Genomic DNA, 16,510 nt, shown 5'->3' with positions numbered 1-16,510 from the left:
ATGTTTTCATTTTAATTGCTTGACCAGGCCAAACAACAAACTTTTCTAGCGCAAAACGTATGTTGGGTGTTTCTAGATTTCTCGCAAGTCTGAAATACCAATTCTAAATTCTAAGGTTTGAGTGTTTGACCCGCCCATATAATATTACCCGGGTCATTTCTACACTTGAGACTTGACGATTAACAATTAACAATCAGTATTAAGTATACCTGCTCTTCTTACTTCATTCATTCATCCAACTTCTCTAAAACTCTCTTCTTTCTCTCTCCAAATTCCAAGAAAATTACCCATTTTTTTTCGATTCAGCCATGACGTTTCCTTATCTGGAAGCCGTCGTCGGTATGTTTCCCTGTTTTTCATTACCCAATTCAAGATTCCTATTTTTAATTGGGTTTCTCATTTTAAATCTCTGTCGTTTGTTTTTTAGCTTGTTCTGAATCGTTTAATCTTATAAGTGTATTCATTCTTTCTTGTTTTTATTTAATACCCAGTATTTGATTTGTTTGTTTTGATTTGTTTTTATTGCAATTTGATATAAATTACAATCTTAATTTTAATGGGGGTTTTGGGTTTAAGCTTTTGATACCTATTTTATTGGATTGGATTTGTGTTTGTGTTTGTGGCATTGCAGCTCAATTAATGGTGCATTGGTGTTTTATTGAGGTGATACATGCATTCAATTGTGTGTTAAAATTACTGTTTCTGATTCTGTTTATTGGGTTTGTTGTTATAATACTGTTTTAGGATGTATGATTGCCACTGTATTTGGAAGTCTGGTGAATTAAGAAAGCTGTTTTGATTATTGGGCAATATTGTTACAGTTATAGTACATTTTCTGGGTCGATCTTTTGCTCAGGGGAAGGTTATTGCAAGAATTGAATTGGGAGGGATTCCAAAGAAGTTTCAGATGTTTATATCTAGATTAGGAAAAGAAGTATTTGTAGGTGAGGAAAAGTTGATTTTCTGTATGAAATAAGGAGCATGCGTTGTCAAAGGAAGAAGTGGTATTTAGCTGCTTTGGGTGTAGAAGTTGAGCTAATAGATTAATCATTGGAAGTTCATATGGAGCCATCTTATATGAATATTAATGCAACCTTTAGAGTTTTGTTGTACTTTGAGGTGAATTACCGATATGAGATTTTGTTAAAATTGATGTAAAACACGAGTCTTTTCCTTTTGCCTTATTAGTACTTGGGACTAGGGAATGTTGAGGAACACAAAACATAGGATTGGGATGACTATAAGCATGTGGTGAAGATGAGGATGGAATTTTCCCTTCACCATCTATTCCATGATAAAATACTCGTTAAATATGGTACTTTTTCATTTTCCATTTCATGACTTTTTGCAAGAAGCTCAAGGTAGGAGTGTGTGGAAGACATTGAGGAGGGAAGGAGGGTTTTTTTTTTTTTTTTTTTGGTTGTATCTGTACAGGGAAAAAGAAATTAATCTGGAAAAAGAATTTCTTTGATTGAGAAAATGAAGTAGAGTAACACCCGAGAGCAATAAGTTAAACATCTATTCATATGTTACAAACATATTGATTATGATATATGCATCCCTAAGGGCAAAGTATACGCATTAAATATATTTCATAAAGGTTGGTTTCATAGTTTTTGGCAAAATCAAGCATCAATAGTTGTTATAATATGTTTAATTGATGATTTATCTATCTGCCTTTTTAGCAGCCGCTGTAATCATCATACTGTCAATATGTAACTGAGGTTTATTGTGCAATTTGTCTACTTAAACAGCTTTGATGGTATAATGTAATGAAAATTCAAAAGAACAAGAGTCTGCTCTACTGGTGTTTTTGCTGTGGTCTGCAGTTCTTTTTGTTTCTTGGTCGTCTGTCTTGCTTAATATTTCTGTAGATGTGCCATTTTGCTTAACTACTTTCTTGACATTTTCTTGTTACTATCCAACTTCAGGTTTTATGATACTGATGTACCTCTTTGAAACCTATCTCGATTTACGTCAACATTCTGCTCACAAGTTACCGACACTTCCCAAACCTTTGGAAGGAGTGATTAGCCAAGAGAAATTTGAAAAATCCCGGGCATATAGTCTTGATAAAAGGTTCATTGATAGTTTTTTTCTTTCAAATCATCTACTTGTATTACAAAGGGTTATCAAGCTTTCTTCTTTCATCGTTTCTTTCCCACCTGCAGATAATGACTTTTTCTTTTTCTTTTTTTGAATGCAGTGCCTTCCATTTTGTTCACGAGTTTGTTACTATAGTTTTAGATTCAGGAATTTTATACTTTGGGATACTCCCATGGTTCTGGAATGTGAGTGGCTGAATCATGTACTGTTGTTTTCTAGTGAACCTGCTGTAAAATACTTCTTATTGTTTCTGACTAAGTTTCCCCTTTGTTTTTTCTTCTTCTTGTTTTGCTTTGGTCCTTCCTCTTTTTCTTGTACGCAGAAAGCAGGAGACTTTTTAGTATATGCAGGCCTTAATGCTGAAAATGAAATATTGCACACCTTGGCTTTCTTAGCTGGTGTTATGATTTGGTCACAGGTATTTTGTCAATACTTACCTTATCACACTTACGCTTGGTGTCTAGAAACTGATAACACTTGGGTCCTGGACTCGTCAACTCTGAAGAACCTAGTCCTGTATCAATTGTATTTTAAACGGCCAGGACTATCAATTGGCTCTGTGGCTGAGCACACACACTCACACAACAATTGTTGGTCCTGACCCCTGATTTTAGGTTTTAGTCTTCTCCCCATCTCATAAATTATTGTTGATGATTCTTCTTATTTAAATGGGAACAGAACAGAAGTCGATTTCTTTTAACTCATTTACTTCACCCTGTTTATTATATTTTTTTTCAATGAGCTACATAAAGTGTAAGGCTGTCCCAAAAGCTAGTTATGCAGAAATTGTGCTTGAATTGTGTAGAACTGTTGCGTCTTCATTCTGAAATTGTTGCTATATTTTAGAGTGTAGTTTGAGGTTATGTTTTTAATGTGAATTTTCAAAGCTTTGTTAATATGTGGTTTGGTAAATGGGTGGGAAATGATTGGTTAAATGTATTTACAAAAGGTAATATGGGAAGCTTATAAAAATTGTATATGTCTTGGTAAAGGTGAGAGTCCTTTGGCACAGCCTGAAACTGATTCACAGACGCGTGCTTGCTATGGTAAAATAAGATGATAAACCTACTACCACAACTGCAATGCCAAAACCTTATCCCAAAAGGGTGATGTACATGTACTAAAAGTTTGTTATTAAAAATAAAATAAAATTGGGAGATTTGTGTTGCAAATACTTTTTGACTTTTTGTTGCTGTTGTGTAATGCATTACATATATATCAATAAAACTCTCTCTTATTTCTGTCTATGTTTATGTGTAAATATTGAAGAATATTATGGTGTATAACTTAAATGTATGGTAGCTGAAGCTTACAAGTTAAGGTATATTCTAATGCAGATCACTGATTTGCCATTTTCTCTGTACTCAACTTTTGTGATTGAAGCTCGCCATGGGTTTAATAAGGTAAATCTAATCTACTTTTTTTTCCTCGTCTATGTATTAAGTGACTTAACTTTTCTATGATTTTACATTAACCTTTCTTCTTATTAAATTTTTAATTAATGGTGCTGTGCAGCAAACTGTATGGTTATTCTTTAAAGATATGGTGAAGAGTATAGTTCTTGCAATCGTGATTGGACCTCCTATTGTGTCTGCAATGATAGTCATTGTACAGGTATTGACCGCTGCTCACTTTGCTTTTGCTTGGCTGATATCCTTTATTGCCTATTAATTCTGTAAAGGATTTATTTTTTTACTAATTGCAGAAAGGTGGCCCGTACTTGGCTATCTACCTCTGGGGATTTATGTTTGCTCTGTCTATTGTGATGATGACCCTCTATCCTGTTCTGATTGCTCCTCTGTTTAACAAGTTCACCCCGGTATGTATAATGTCACTCAGCTACTCTGATTTTTCAGGCAGATTATAATTTATATGTAGCCTAATTTATTTTTGTGTGGAATGTGGTGGAAAATAGCTTCCTGAAGGAGAGCTAAGGACGAAAATTGAGGAGCTTGCCTCTTCACTGAAATTTCCTTTAAAGAAATTATTTGTGGTGGATGGATCGACCAGGTCAAGCCATAGCAATGTGAGTTCTCAGCTGTTATATTTGCATTATTTTCTTTCTAAAGCCTGCAATCCTGCATCACTAACTGATTACTTATAAACTGTTATGTAACCTTTGTATTGAAACAGATCATAGGACCTACGACTAGTCTTTCAATGTTGATTTGCTGTACTAAATAGTTTAAGTGATGCTTAATGGCAACTTTTTACTGCGGCCTGGAGGTTTTAGGGTTGATAAAGGAATAGCTATTAATCTATGTGGGCATGTGTGTATGTGATTTTTTTCAAGATTTTACATGACGCGGAATTTTTTAAGCTTTTTCCATTTATGCTGCTGTATGCTTCTTGTTGTTTTGCCTTCCTATATTGTGTTTTGAAAATAGAAGGATCAAAGTTGAAAAGTGAGGAGAACTGGAGAAGAGAACTTGGGTGTGGTGGTAAGGGTGCCTCCTCCCACACCCAATGGGCCAAGACCCAAGTTCAACTCTCACCATTTGTTTCCCTTCCAGGACATAAAACCTTTTCTTGTTTTTGTTGAGATTGGATCCTAGTGGCAGGGCCCAGTGTTTACCTTCCAAAAAAAAAAAAAAAAAAAAAAAAAACTGAGATTTGAGGTTGGAAGATTATATATGTGTGTGTGTGTGTGTGTGTGTGTGTGTGTGTGTGAGGTTGGAAGATTATATATATATATATATATGTGTGTGTGTGTGTGTGTGTGTGTGTGTGTGTGTGTGTTGTGTGTGTGTGTGTGTGTGTGTGTGTGCAACCAAATTGCTGTTAAAAGTAAAATTCTGTAAGCAGAATTGGTTTCGTAACTCTCTCATGACCCTACATTTCACTGCTCTTTTGCAGCTTAGTACGTGATACCTGTTGTTTACTGTGATTTTGTCATTTGAGGGAAATTCTGTTAAGATTTTCATTTTGTGCCCTCATGTGTATTAGTTGATATCCTGGCTGATATGATAACATATAAACTCATGATGCTGTTTTGGTACAAGGTATATTACGATCTACATGTTTTTTGTTCCATTTTTGTGGTTACAACTTACGAGCATCAAAATTGTTCATCAATAAATTGTGCTGGTGCTCTCACTGCTCTGCATGTTGGGCTATTCATTTGGTTCTTTGGTTGGCCTGGAATTGGTAGGATATTTTGGGATATGGTTTTTTTTGACACTGCTTGATTCCTTCTGAAAAATCTGTGTATGATGTACTAGGTGATTGACATGGGATTTTTTTTTCCCCATCTTTCTAGTGGACAAACTTGTCCTATACGGAGTATTTAAATCTTTTTAATGGTGAAACTTTTCCCTTGTCTTGATAATCTAAACTGACGTGGCCTTGAAAAATGATTCAGTTGTCAAGTTAGAGATATGAGACTAGGTTAATGCAAAGTTGCTTGATGAAATTTGAGGAAAATGCAATTTTATGTATATCTTCTGTTCTTAGCTTATAATATTTTGGAGTTGAAAATTTTAGTAGAAAGAAACCAGAACACATGCATCCAATTTGTGTAAAAATGTGGTGCAGAACATCCAAAATCAAATAAATATTCAATGCAACAGTCTAAAGAATCTCTAGAAGCCCAGCAAGATCTTGTAACACCTCGACCTCATTAGGCATGTTGTGGAAAATACAATAACTAATGCTCCAATCCAGCCAAACCACCTGTATCATTTCTGTGTGCATGACATGCTTTTGGCAGTTACCAGAATGCAGATAGAAATATGTATTTATCTTTTTGTTTCTTATTGATTTGCAGGCTTACATGTATGGTTTCTTCAATAACAAGCGTATTGTCCTCTATGATACACTGATTCAGCAGGTAAGCTCAGTACTGGACCTATATAACTTAATTGCTTATAGTCTTATACTTGTCACCTTACCTAATATTATTCCTTGGCTTTTTGTATTGTTAGTGCTCATGACTATTTTCTCAAATTAACAAAACATTCTTACTTGTAATCTGCAGCAATGTGTTTTTTTTTTTTAAATATTTTTTAAGTAACGCTTTAACAGATTTCTTGTGGCATTTGTGTGCTCTGTTCTAACTTAGTAAACACTAGCTTGACAGTGCCTAAATCTTTTGGCAATGTGTCCTAGAAGTTGCTGGTTGTGAATTTACTATGCTTTTTTTTTTTTTTATTAATTTTATTATTGTGTCTTTACCCTTCATTGATGTGTTCTAGAATTTGCTGGTTGTGAATCTACAAAGCCTTTTTTTTGTGTTCCTGTCAATTTTTTAACAATGTCGAAAATTGCATGCCCATTATTTTTTTATGGGAAATGATGTTGGATTGTTGATGGTTTCGCAGTGCAAGGATGACAAGGAGGTTGTCGCGGTTATTGCACATGAACTAGGGCACTGGAAACTCAATCATACCATGTATTCTTTCATTGCTGTCCAGGTATAACTTGTCATTTTTTTGTCTGCTTTCTCTTTTGTTATGTGGCTTGGAGTAGGCTAGAGTTTGATTTGCCATCCTTGTCTATTAGCTGCATAATTGACAAAGAATTTTTAAAAAAAAAAAATCTGACTGGTTAGATTGCACCTGCTTCACGATGTCCTCAACTTTTCCTTTTAACTACAGAGCAATGAATCACTATGAACAAAATCTGGAACTTGAGAGATTCAATTTTTCATATTTACCAGGTTATTTATACTCAAGCATTTATCGGAAGTGGACCTAGCCATAGATGTGGCAGAATAAACTGTCATGTAATACCATTTAACATGCAGCTGAACCTCTTATCTTAGAAGTGTCTTTGTACAACATATTGTGTGCTATTCTTTATTGATAATATGATATAGCTTTCAACAATAATAGTAGAAATATGATAGTAATGAAGCTATCGTCTCAGTGATACTTAGCTCAGCGGCTTGGACTGTCAGTATGTTTTCAGAATCTGATGTGATGTGGGTTTTATCAAAAAGCGTTAGTTTGAAGCTGTAACTATCTGGTGACATCTTGTTAGATTTTTATGATACTTCTGTAAGAAATTTGCGAGCCTTTGGAATTTCAAGGGAATTGCCAATATTTGTTGGGGCATTATTCTGAATGTTGAAAATCTCTATGTATAATTGACAAACATTGAACTCTTTGAATCAAAGTTATCTTGCAGTTGATAGATATCTAAAATTGATGATTTCATGCTCTATTCAGCCCAATAAGTTTTCTTCTGACCGAGGTCCTCAATAATCTGGTGATGGTTTTTTTATATGTTTTAACTTATGCAGACTCTTACTTTCTTGCAATTTGGAGGATATACTCTTGTGAGGAATTCAAAGGACCTGTTTGAGAGTTTTGGGTTTCATGGTGTACAGCCGGTGCTCATCGGTCTAATAATATTTCAGGTTTGGATCAATGCGGATGTGAATATCTTGTTGGGCAGACTTAGCTGTCAATGCTTATTGAGCCTTTCTAGATTTACTATGCTGAAATAAATCTCTTCTTTGAATAGAGTTCCTTCTACCTAGTCATGCGCTATTCTGTATCTATCAAGATTAGCGTTGGCATCTTTCTGCTCTATGACTTTACAGTTTACACAACCCACCTAATTTCTTGCTGTGTGCTTCTTTTCTGCATGCTGGATATGAATTTTGCAAATTTTAGTTTCAGTAAATGAAACTGTTTGCTTCCTGAGCATTTAGTAACACATTAATTTCTTTTTCTTTTTTTTTCTTTCTTTTTTTGAATTCAGCACACTGTGATACCTCTCCAGCACCTTGTAAACTTTGCCCTGAATCTTGTCAGCCGGTCTTTTGAATTTCAGGTGACATCTTTGACTCAATATTGTCTATTTTACAGTGCTACTAGAATTATTGGTTCATGTTTTGATATTATTTGCTCTTGCACAGGCTGATGCTTTTGCAAAGAACCTAGGATATGCAAATGAGCTCAAGGCCGGTCTTGTGAAATTGCAGGTAATGTATTCCATTTTGTTTTTGTACATGTCAAATGAAGTCATGTCAGTTTATAATTTGTACTACTAGTACATTGTGTTTAGCAAGTAGTCGAGTTCTTTCGCCTTACGAGTTTACTAGCCTTTCTCATTACATTGCTTGAGCTTCTGTTATGCTTTGTTATTGCCATTAATGCATATGATATTGTACTTGCTATGTTCATGCATATCTGTGTCTAAGAGAAGTCTGGGTTTGATGGTATCAGTACTTTTTAGGAAAGCATGTTTCTGAATCTGTATTTTCTGATAACAGGAAGAGAACTTGTCAGCTATGAATACAGATCCATGGTACTCAGCTTATCACTATTCTCACCCACCCCTAGTCGAAAGATTGGAAGCACTTGATAAAACCAACAAGAAAGAAGATTGATTGAAGTGCAACTGAGGCCGGAGAATTACTCAGGTGTATGTAGCACAACTTTTGCCACAAATTTGAACTGTTAGTCTGTATATCAGACTTCCACTAACTTAGACTTGTATCTATGCTCCAGAAAGTTACCATTGCAGGGTTTGTGGGGGAAGAAAATGTGGGGTTGTTTTGGGAAATGCATGTATGAATTTTGTCATAGGTCAAATTAATGGTCATAGTTCAAATTAATGGTCATAGTTCATTGTTCTTGGTGCTGTGTGGCTTCTGCTTACTTGCCCTTAATCATAGTCACTGCCTCGTTTCTGGTCGGGGGCTACTAGCTCCAAATCAGCAAATGGGTAATGAAACAGGCCTGGGTACGCTAGCTAGTTGTACCGCGATACAACTAAGAATTTGTTTGCCTGATTCACGTGATTAAACTGCTATACATTGAACTATACAAGCATTCTGGATCAAATTCTTGTTCCTTATTATGTCATGTGTAATTATTTGTTACTGATTGAGAAAAAAGAAAAAGAAACATTATAGTTGAGATTATTGAAAAAAAAAAAACCTTTGAAGTCGAAGCTGAAAAAAGTGATAGGAAAAATAAAGGTGACATTCTTCTCCCATGAAAGAAGGAATATAGGTAGAAAGTAAAATTTGCTTAAATCATAGTTTTTCTTTGTTAAAAGAAGAAGTTGACACGTTGAACCCACTTTTAAATTTTAATAATAATATGATTGCATACAACATTACTTGATGCTTCATTGAATCTAATACTGTATCAAAAATATATGTGTACCACTTGTAAAGTTTTGCAAATTTTCTACTAATCAAAATAAAGAAACCTGTAGTGGAGATGGCTTTTTTGCATTATTTGTAAAGTTATCTTAATCACCAAGTTTGTTGATAGAAGCCAATTATACGAGCTTTCTATTAAGAATGAAGATTTTTCGATTGAACTTGAGTAGGTTCGATTATGATTTCCTTACTAAAAATCGTGTACACTTTCTCTAACTCAAATATGAGCTTCAATGGGTAAATTATAACAAAGGTACAAATTGAGGAGTATTTTTTTATGGGTACTTTGACTTTACGTGATCGGTTGAAAGAATTATACTCGAAAAGTACTCCGTATTATTTTAGGGAAATAGGAAATATATCCAAAGTATCAATTTGCCCAAATCTCAATAATCAGCATGCATTAAGGAAAGAAAAGAAGAGGGGGAAGTGATTAATGCACTATTAATTACATAAAGCAAATTTATAAGAGAGGGAAAGAGGGTTTGAATAAAAAGCAGCAATAAATTGGGATAGTGGTGGTAGCTTATTCTTATTAACTTCCTATTGAAGATTAGTACACTAGTCAAAAACAAAAGATGGAATGATTACTCTTTTGTATCATATATTCATATCATCTTTGATATACTCCATCATTATTTAATTTTGTCTTTTATCTTGCTTTTTACTTCTTTATTGTCCAAATTACATTTATATTTGATCAATTACTCCAGAAATATACAAATTTATATTTTGGCACTGTTCTTATCATATTATTTTCAGTTCAGTTCAGCTCTAATAAGTTCAATTCAGTTCAACTCATGGCATGTTCTCTTACGTTGAAATTCAGTTCAGTTCAGTTTAATTTAGTTCAGTTCAGCTCAGTTCAGTTCAGCTCCTAATCTACTTCTCTTATAAAATATTCAGTTCAGTTCAGTTCAGCTTAACTGAGTTTAGTCAATGAGAACAGGCCCTCAGCTCTAATAAGTTAAGTTTAGTTCAATACATTTTAGTTCACTTCGGCTCAATTAAGTCAATGAGAACAAGCCATAAAGTATTTTTCATAATAGAGCATTGACTTATTTTATATGTAATCATAATTTTATAGTTATTTATACATTATAAATGGAATGATCAAGTGAGTTTATTTGATTTATTAATAAAATTCATTGAATTACCACCTAACAATTCATGTGAATTGTGAAAGGAAAATTCTGAGTCTTTGGCTCTATGCACGCTAGATTGAACTCACATAAACTGTCGAATTTGTCCGAGTTGAAAACATAATACTGCAATTGCTTCCAAACCTAACAACTTGTATTAAGCAATATATTATAATATAAATATACAACTCATCAAAAAGATTTGATTAGATTCTCAATTAACTTTGTTACTATTATCCTTAAATCATGCTTTCTACATCAATCACAATACATTTATCTTAACAAATGTCAAATAGTTATAAACTATTTAATCTTTTACCCTCTTTTTTTTTCTCTACTTTTATTTAATCACATAAAGTGTGATTAATACTATAACCTTTTTTTTTTTTTAAGAAGAAGATTAACATAAATATTCATAAAGAAAAAGATTAACATAAATATTCATGTTAAGTAACACTCATAATAAGATAGACATTGTTGTATGTGTAACATTTATCTATAAACCGAAGTTTTATCGGTTGATAACGGTACGGTAGACTTTTGAGCACCACCCATCTTAAAGAAAAAGAAAAGAAGAAAATTTTCATTTTCATAAAACTCCATAATTAAAAATAAATCCATAATAAATCAATCTATAGTATAGTCCACTCTATCTCATATCCTTGGACTAAACAGTGTATAAATATTGGACTATGGTATACAACTATACATTATTTAATTAGTCGTATAATATATGGTCCAATATTCGATGCTCTCTCATTCAACCAAATCTTTTTCACCCCTCGATTCCTCCTGTCTACTCGCTCCTTCATTTTCTCTCTACACCTCACTCTTCCCCACCGCCATTCTCCGCCCCGGAATTCCTCCCTTTTCCGGCGAATTCCCGGCGAAATCTCCAAATTCCCAGTATTCCTCACTAGTTAAACTACCATTTTCATCTTCCAATTGGGTAATTAATTCAACGAATTAATTAATGTCAATATACGACGCCGCATTTGTGAACTCAGAGCTCTCAAAACCCACTTCAATCTTCGGATTACGATTATGGGTTGTCATCGGAATCTTCGTGGGGTCCACCATCGTCCTCCTCCTCTTCCTTCTTTCACTCTGCATCACTTCTAGAAAGTCCCAGAACAACAACAATGGTGCCGGAAAACTTTCTCTCTCCTCTAAACACAACAGCAATGCGGTTCCTGCTGACGTCACTCCGCCGATCTCTAAGGAAATCCAGGAGATAATCCCGGCCGTACACCACCACCACCACCACCGTCCGATGATCAACGCTGCTCCTGAGATCCAGATCGATATCGGAAAACCCGAACATCGAGTTGTTTTCTCTGATAAAGCTCCGTCAAGTGGGGAGAGTTTGAGGTCTAATAATGTTAATCATTATAATTATGGGAGTGATAATAGTAATAATAATCATAGTGGTAGTCAGCATAATACGTCGTCGTATGGTGGTCCAGAAGTTTCTCATTTGGGTTGGGGAAGATGGTATACTTTGAGAGAATTGGAATTAGCTACTAATGGTTTGGCGGATGAAAATGTCATTGGTGAAGGTGGATATGGTATTGTTTATCATGGAATTTTGCAGGATAATACTCAGGTTGCTGTCAAAAATCTCTTGAATAACAGGTAAATTTTGATTTCCCCTTTTTTTTGGATTTAATTATGGTGGGTTTTTCAATTTGATGATTATTATTTGCATTTAATTGTTCATTTTGATTGTTTTAGGTTTTTGTATTTTGGGTGTGATGGAGTAATGAACTAATGAATGTGTTTGGGTTGGGTTGGGTTGGTTTAATTAATTTGTTTGACTCATTATGATTTTATTATCTACCATTTTTGGATGATTTAATGGTGTTTAGAATGGAATTATAGTTAAAAGATTAAAACTTGAACTCTCATTTGCTGTAAATGTTATAATTAGAACAGAAATTTAAGGGATTGTTTGGTATCACTGCTAGTGTCCTGTTCTTGGTTTAAATTCGATGAAACAGTAATGGAAGTCGATGTATCTGTATCCGTCCCCGTATCCGTATCCGTCTCCGTGTTCCATGGAAGTAAGGAAGCTTAGGAGTTCATGGGAACTTGGATAATTGGCTATCAAATTTTTAGGTGTTGCTTCTATATAACTTCAATAAGGAAGAGTATGTTGTAATTTCTTTTGAGTAATTTGTTATTATTCTTGTCTTGTCCTGATAATGTCTTGTGCTGGCTGTAAAGTGGCCCGATTACTCTGTGAACAGCTTTTAATTATGCCTTTTTCAATTATTGTATTGGAGATCAAATCAGAACCTTATATCTTTTATTCGTTACTTTAATCATTCCTTAGCTAAGTAATGGATAGATCTGCGCAAATGAATAATACATAACTTAATGTATAGTTATGACCTTATGGACCTTCTTTCTATTGTCTACTGGTGGGTGCAGGGGTCACCCACTAGTGTAGTTTGTTAATATTGATTAAGAGTTATAAACTCGATTAAGGGCGGTTCTTTCTAATCGTCGTGTTAAAAAACTTATTTGGTATTTGTGGAGATGCAGACTGTTTGATTATACAATTTGTCATTTGTATAATCTGGCTAATATAAATGACCACTTTCCAGGGGTCAAGCCGAGAAGGAATTCAAGGTGGAAGTTGAAGCTATCGGACGTGTTAGACATAAGAATCTTGTTAGGTTGCTTGGATACTGTGTTGAGGGAGCTTATAGGTAATCTATTTATCAAGTTCAGAACTTTTGATTTCTGGTTATTGGAGCAGTTGGTTATGTGACTTTTTTCTTTGGGTGTCTGTAGGATGCTAGTGTACGAATATGTTGACAATGGCAATTTAGACCAATGGCTTCATGGTGATGTTGGCGATGTAAGCCCTCTCACATGGGATATCCGAATGAACGTTATTTTGGGAACAGCCAAAGGGTAAATTCCTGCAGCATGTTCATCTATTATTGGATTGTACACCTTTTCAATGTTTTGATGGTAATCTTATTGACAGATATTCGTCATTTATTTTGGTGTAGGTTGGCTTATCTTCATGAGGGCCTTGAACCCAAGGTTGTGCATCGAGACATCAAGTCTAGCAACATACTTATTGATCGGCAGTGGAACTCTAAAGTTTCTGATTTTGGCCTTGCTAAGTTGCTTGGTTCTGAGATGAGCTATGTGACAACTCGTGTCATGGGTACTTTTGGGTGAGTGTGAATTACTGCTCTCTAGTATCTGAATTAGTCAAACAATGCTTTTTATGCTCATCTAGTTATTCATCCTGTTGCAGATATGTAGCTCCTGAATATGCATGTACTGGAATGTTGACTGAAAAGAGTGATGTATATAGCTTTGGAATACTTATTATGGAAATAATTTCAGGGAGAACCCCTGTTGATTATAGTCGCCCACCTGGAGAGGTAAATTTTATACTTTGTATTACACTATTGCATAACTTGCAATGTTTTCCTTGTGTTCCTAATAGATGGAATCTGCAAATTGATTGCAGGTGAATTTGGTAGACTGGTTAAAGACAATGGTGGGAAATAGAAGATCCGAGGAAGTGGTGGATCCTAAACTGCCTGAGATGCCAACTTCGAAAGCATTGAAACGCATTCTTTTAGTTGCTCTTAAATGTGTTGACCCTGATTCACATAAGAGGCCAAAAATGGGGCATGTTATCCACATGCTTGAAGCGGATGATTTGTTATTCCGTGATGTATGTGGTCCTAAACTCATTTGAGTAATTGATTTGTTGCATTGCTAAGTTTATTTGGTACTCCGTAGTGTTTAAAACTGCTTGTTGAGATTGACTGAAAAGAAGTTATGAATGCTGATTATCTGCTCATTTCATGACTGAATATTATCCCTACTGTATGCAGGATCGTCGAGCTGGAAGAGAATCTGCCACTTCTGTTCATGACCATCCACAAGCGAAGCCTGTTGTTGCTGTCAAAGCTGATGCTAAGCATTTGCGGGAAAGCACTACAGATAATAGTGAGAGTGAAACTAGTAGAGACCATCATCACGAACCAAACAGACGGAGATAGTTTGTAAATGGGTACCGTCTGCATTCGTTTTTACACTTGAATTCTAGAAGCTCAGTTTATCCATTGATTATATTACCTCAATTTTCTCACCCCTGTAACTTTATTTTCTACAAAGTAATATATTTGAGTCCACATTATACCTATTTATTCATTCAATTTTCGCCCATTTTTTATAAAGGAAAACATGCCAGCTGTTTAGGACCCATTTGTAAAATTAGACCTTTTTCTTTTAGTTGAATAAATTTCATTATGGAAAGAATTAATGTCCACAATATTTCTCCTTTTCACAAAACATTTGAATGCATTAATTAAATTAAATTTGAGATAAAAGTCCACATCTTATCGGATGGATCCATGACATTGTCATTTTATGCATTTCTATGGTTGATCAACCTTATTTAAGTGTTTAGTGCCTTACTAAGGGGTTTGTTACTGTGTGGACCATTTGAACTAGTTAATACTGTGATGTTGCCTAAATACACAAACTCTTGCCTTTTCTCACTTGGTGGGCACTCCTTAGTTCAGCTGTACCAGCAAGCTGAGGAACTTAACGTTCTACAGAATTATATGTGGCCATGCTTCTGAATATCGTTATCGATGCCAGAACATGATCTGTCCAGGGACCCGAAAAATTATTTCATCTTCCGGGTGCCAGCGCCACCACCTTGAACATCAAAGGTAAGCTTCCAAACTGGCTTTTGGCAGTTTCTGGGATGTCTGTCCTTTGTCCTTCATCTCATGATGTTTTGTTATATGCTTCCATGACTATCCTTTTAGCACAAACTCCTATAGGTTGCCTTTAGTCTTTTGAGTTGGCAACTTTGGTGGGTTCTTTGACTTTCTTTTCCTCCTGGCTCCACATAGAGAGCGAAATGTCAAGATTGCCCCTTAGCTTCAATAGTAACTACAATCCGTTCATGAACCGTGTTTTTCCCTCTGTTAGTTGCCTAACTAGTTCGGATTACTCTTTCTTTTTAGTTATACCGTATACTGTTTCGCCTTTTGTAGAAAGAGATGAGATAGGTTAATGCTGGTACAGCTAGCTGAATCTGTTTGTCTAAATAGGAAAGTAGTTAAAAACTACCATATTAGCATGTGGATGCCTTGATTACTTACCAGTATACACACATTTTGAATTTCTTTGCATTGACAGTAGCATGTGAAAGCTTTTAATGGTATTCAAATCTGATTGGTACTTGTTGGTACCAAGTTGCCATGAAACTGGTCTCCGAAAACAGCGGATGTACTATTTTTATACTTTAATGGAGGCTCAACCATGCAAATACAGTATCATTTCTTCAAAACAATATCTCTGACAGTATGTTTAACTACTCTATCTTATTATTGAAATGTTGTGTTGAATTGTTGATGCTGCAAAATGAGCTTGACTTGACGTGCATTTTTGCATCTTAGGTAGCATGAGTTGGTTGGTTAGTGTACTCCCTCCGTCTTTTAAGTGGCTTTATACTTATTTCAACGCGTCGTAATTAACGTGATATAATGGGGCTACTAAGAATCAAATCGTTGAATCAAATTATACTTCGTATATATCTATGTGAAATTTCCTACTTTGAATCGACGGGGATATTTGGAATCGAGTTGCTGAATCAAGTCATAGATCTTGCCAAAGAATTACTACGTACTTCATTTCTCATTTTGTCTAGAATTTTTCAAAGTATCTTTACTAGTACACGGAACATTATCTTCTTTTCATAATTCACCATGTTGGCATTATAGTAATATTTTAGATCAATGCAGAATGATCATCCCATCACAAGTTAGAATGATCATCACATCAGAAGTTGGCTAGTATTTTACGAAACACAAACAAGACCAATTTATCCCATTAATAGGATTAATTAAACTAGAATGAAGTCCGCCTATTCCCTAAAAACACCTATATAATCTCTTAAAATTGCTAAGTAGGAGGCATAAGTGTGGTCCAAGGCAACTAGGCAAGGTAAGGGAAGACATCTTAAAACATGATGATAAAGTTGGCCAGGCCAAGGCATGATTGAGAGAGCTCCTTTGGGAACTCTAGTAAGCACCTCAAAGGCATAATCTTGTTAGGTCCAAAAATGTTCCTCGGAAGCCAAATGTAATAG

At 35.0% G+C, this 16,510-nt stretch overlaps 2 protein-coding genes across 2 annotated transcripts; both read left to right on the top strand.

Moving 5' to 3' along the window:
• The first annotated feature begins 192 nt into the window (after positions 1-192).
• LOC110714636 (CAAX prenyl protease 1 homolog) lies at positions 193-8,697 on the top strand. The gene is made up of 14 exons (XM_021893188.1): positions 193-339; positions 1,932-2,079; positions 2,207-2,291; positions 2,429-2,524; positions 3,444-3,509; positions 3,622-3,720; positions 3,812-3,925; positions 4,022-4,132; positions 5,873-5,935; positions 6,426-6,518; positions 7,349-7,465; positions 7,813-7,884; positions 7,970-8,035; positions 8,327-8,697. Exons 1-14 carry the CDS (start codon positions 309-311, stop codon positions 8,441-8,443), a joined length of 1,278 nt encoding a protein of 425 aa, XP_021748880.1. The 5' UTR covers positions 193-308; the 3' UTR covers positions 8,444-8,697.
• A 2,378-nt stretch (positions 8,698-11,075) lies between these two features.
• Positions 11,076-14,606, top strand: LOC110714063 (probable serine/threonine-protein kinase At1g01540). Its single transcript, XM_021892527.1, has 7 exons — positions 11,076-12,003; positions 12,978-13,082; positions 13,168-13,290; positions 13,392-13,562; positions 13,646-13,775; positions 13,865-14,074; positions 14,238-14,606. Exons 1-7 carry the CDS (start codon positions 11,342-11,344, stop codon positions 14,403-14,405), a joined length of 1,569 nt encoding a protein of 522 aa, XP_021748219.1. The 5' UTR covers positions 11,076-11,341; the 3' UTR covers positions 14,406-14,606.
• The last annotated feature ends 1,904 nt before the right edge of the window (positions 14,607-16,510 follow it).

The sequence above is a fragment of the Chenopodium quinoa genome, unplaced genomic scaffold, assembly GCF_001683475.1.
Source record: "Chenopodium quinoa cultivar QQ74 unplaced genomic scaffold, ASM168347v1, whole genome shotgun sequence".
Lineage (NCBI taxonomy): Eukaryota > Viridiplantae > Streptophyta > Magnoliopsida > Caryophyllales > Amaranthaceae > Chenopodium > Chenopodium quinoa.
This window is presented reverse-complemented; position numbering and strand designations above follow the sequence as displayed.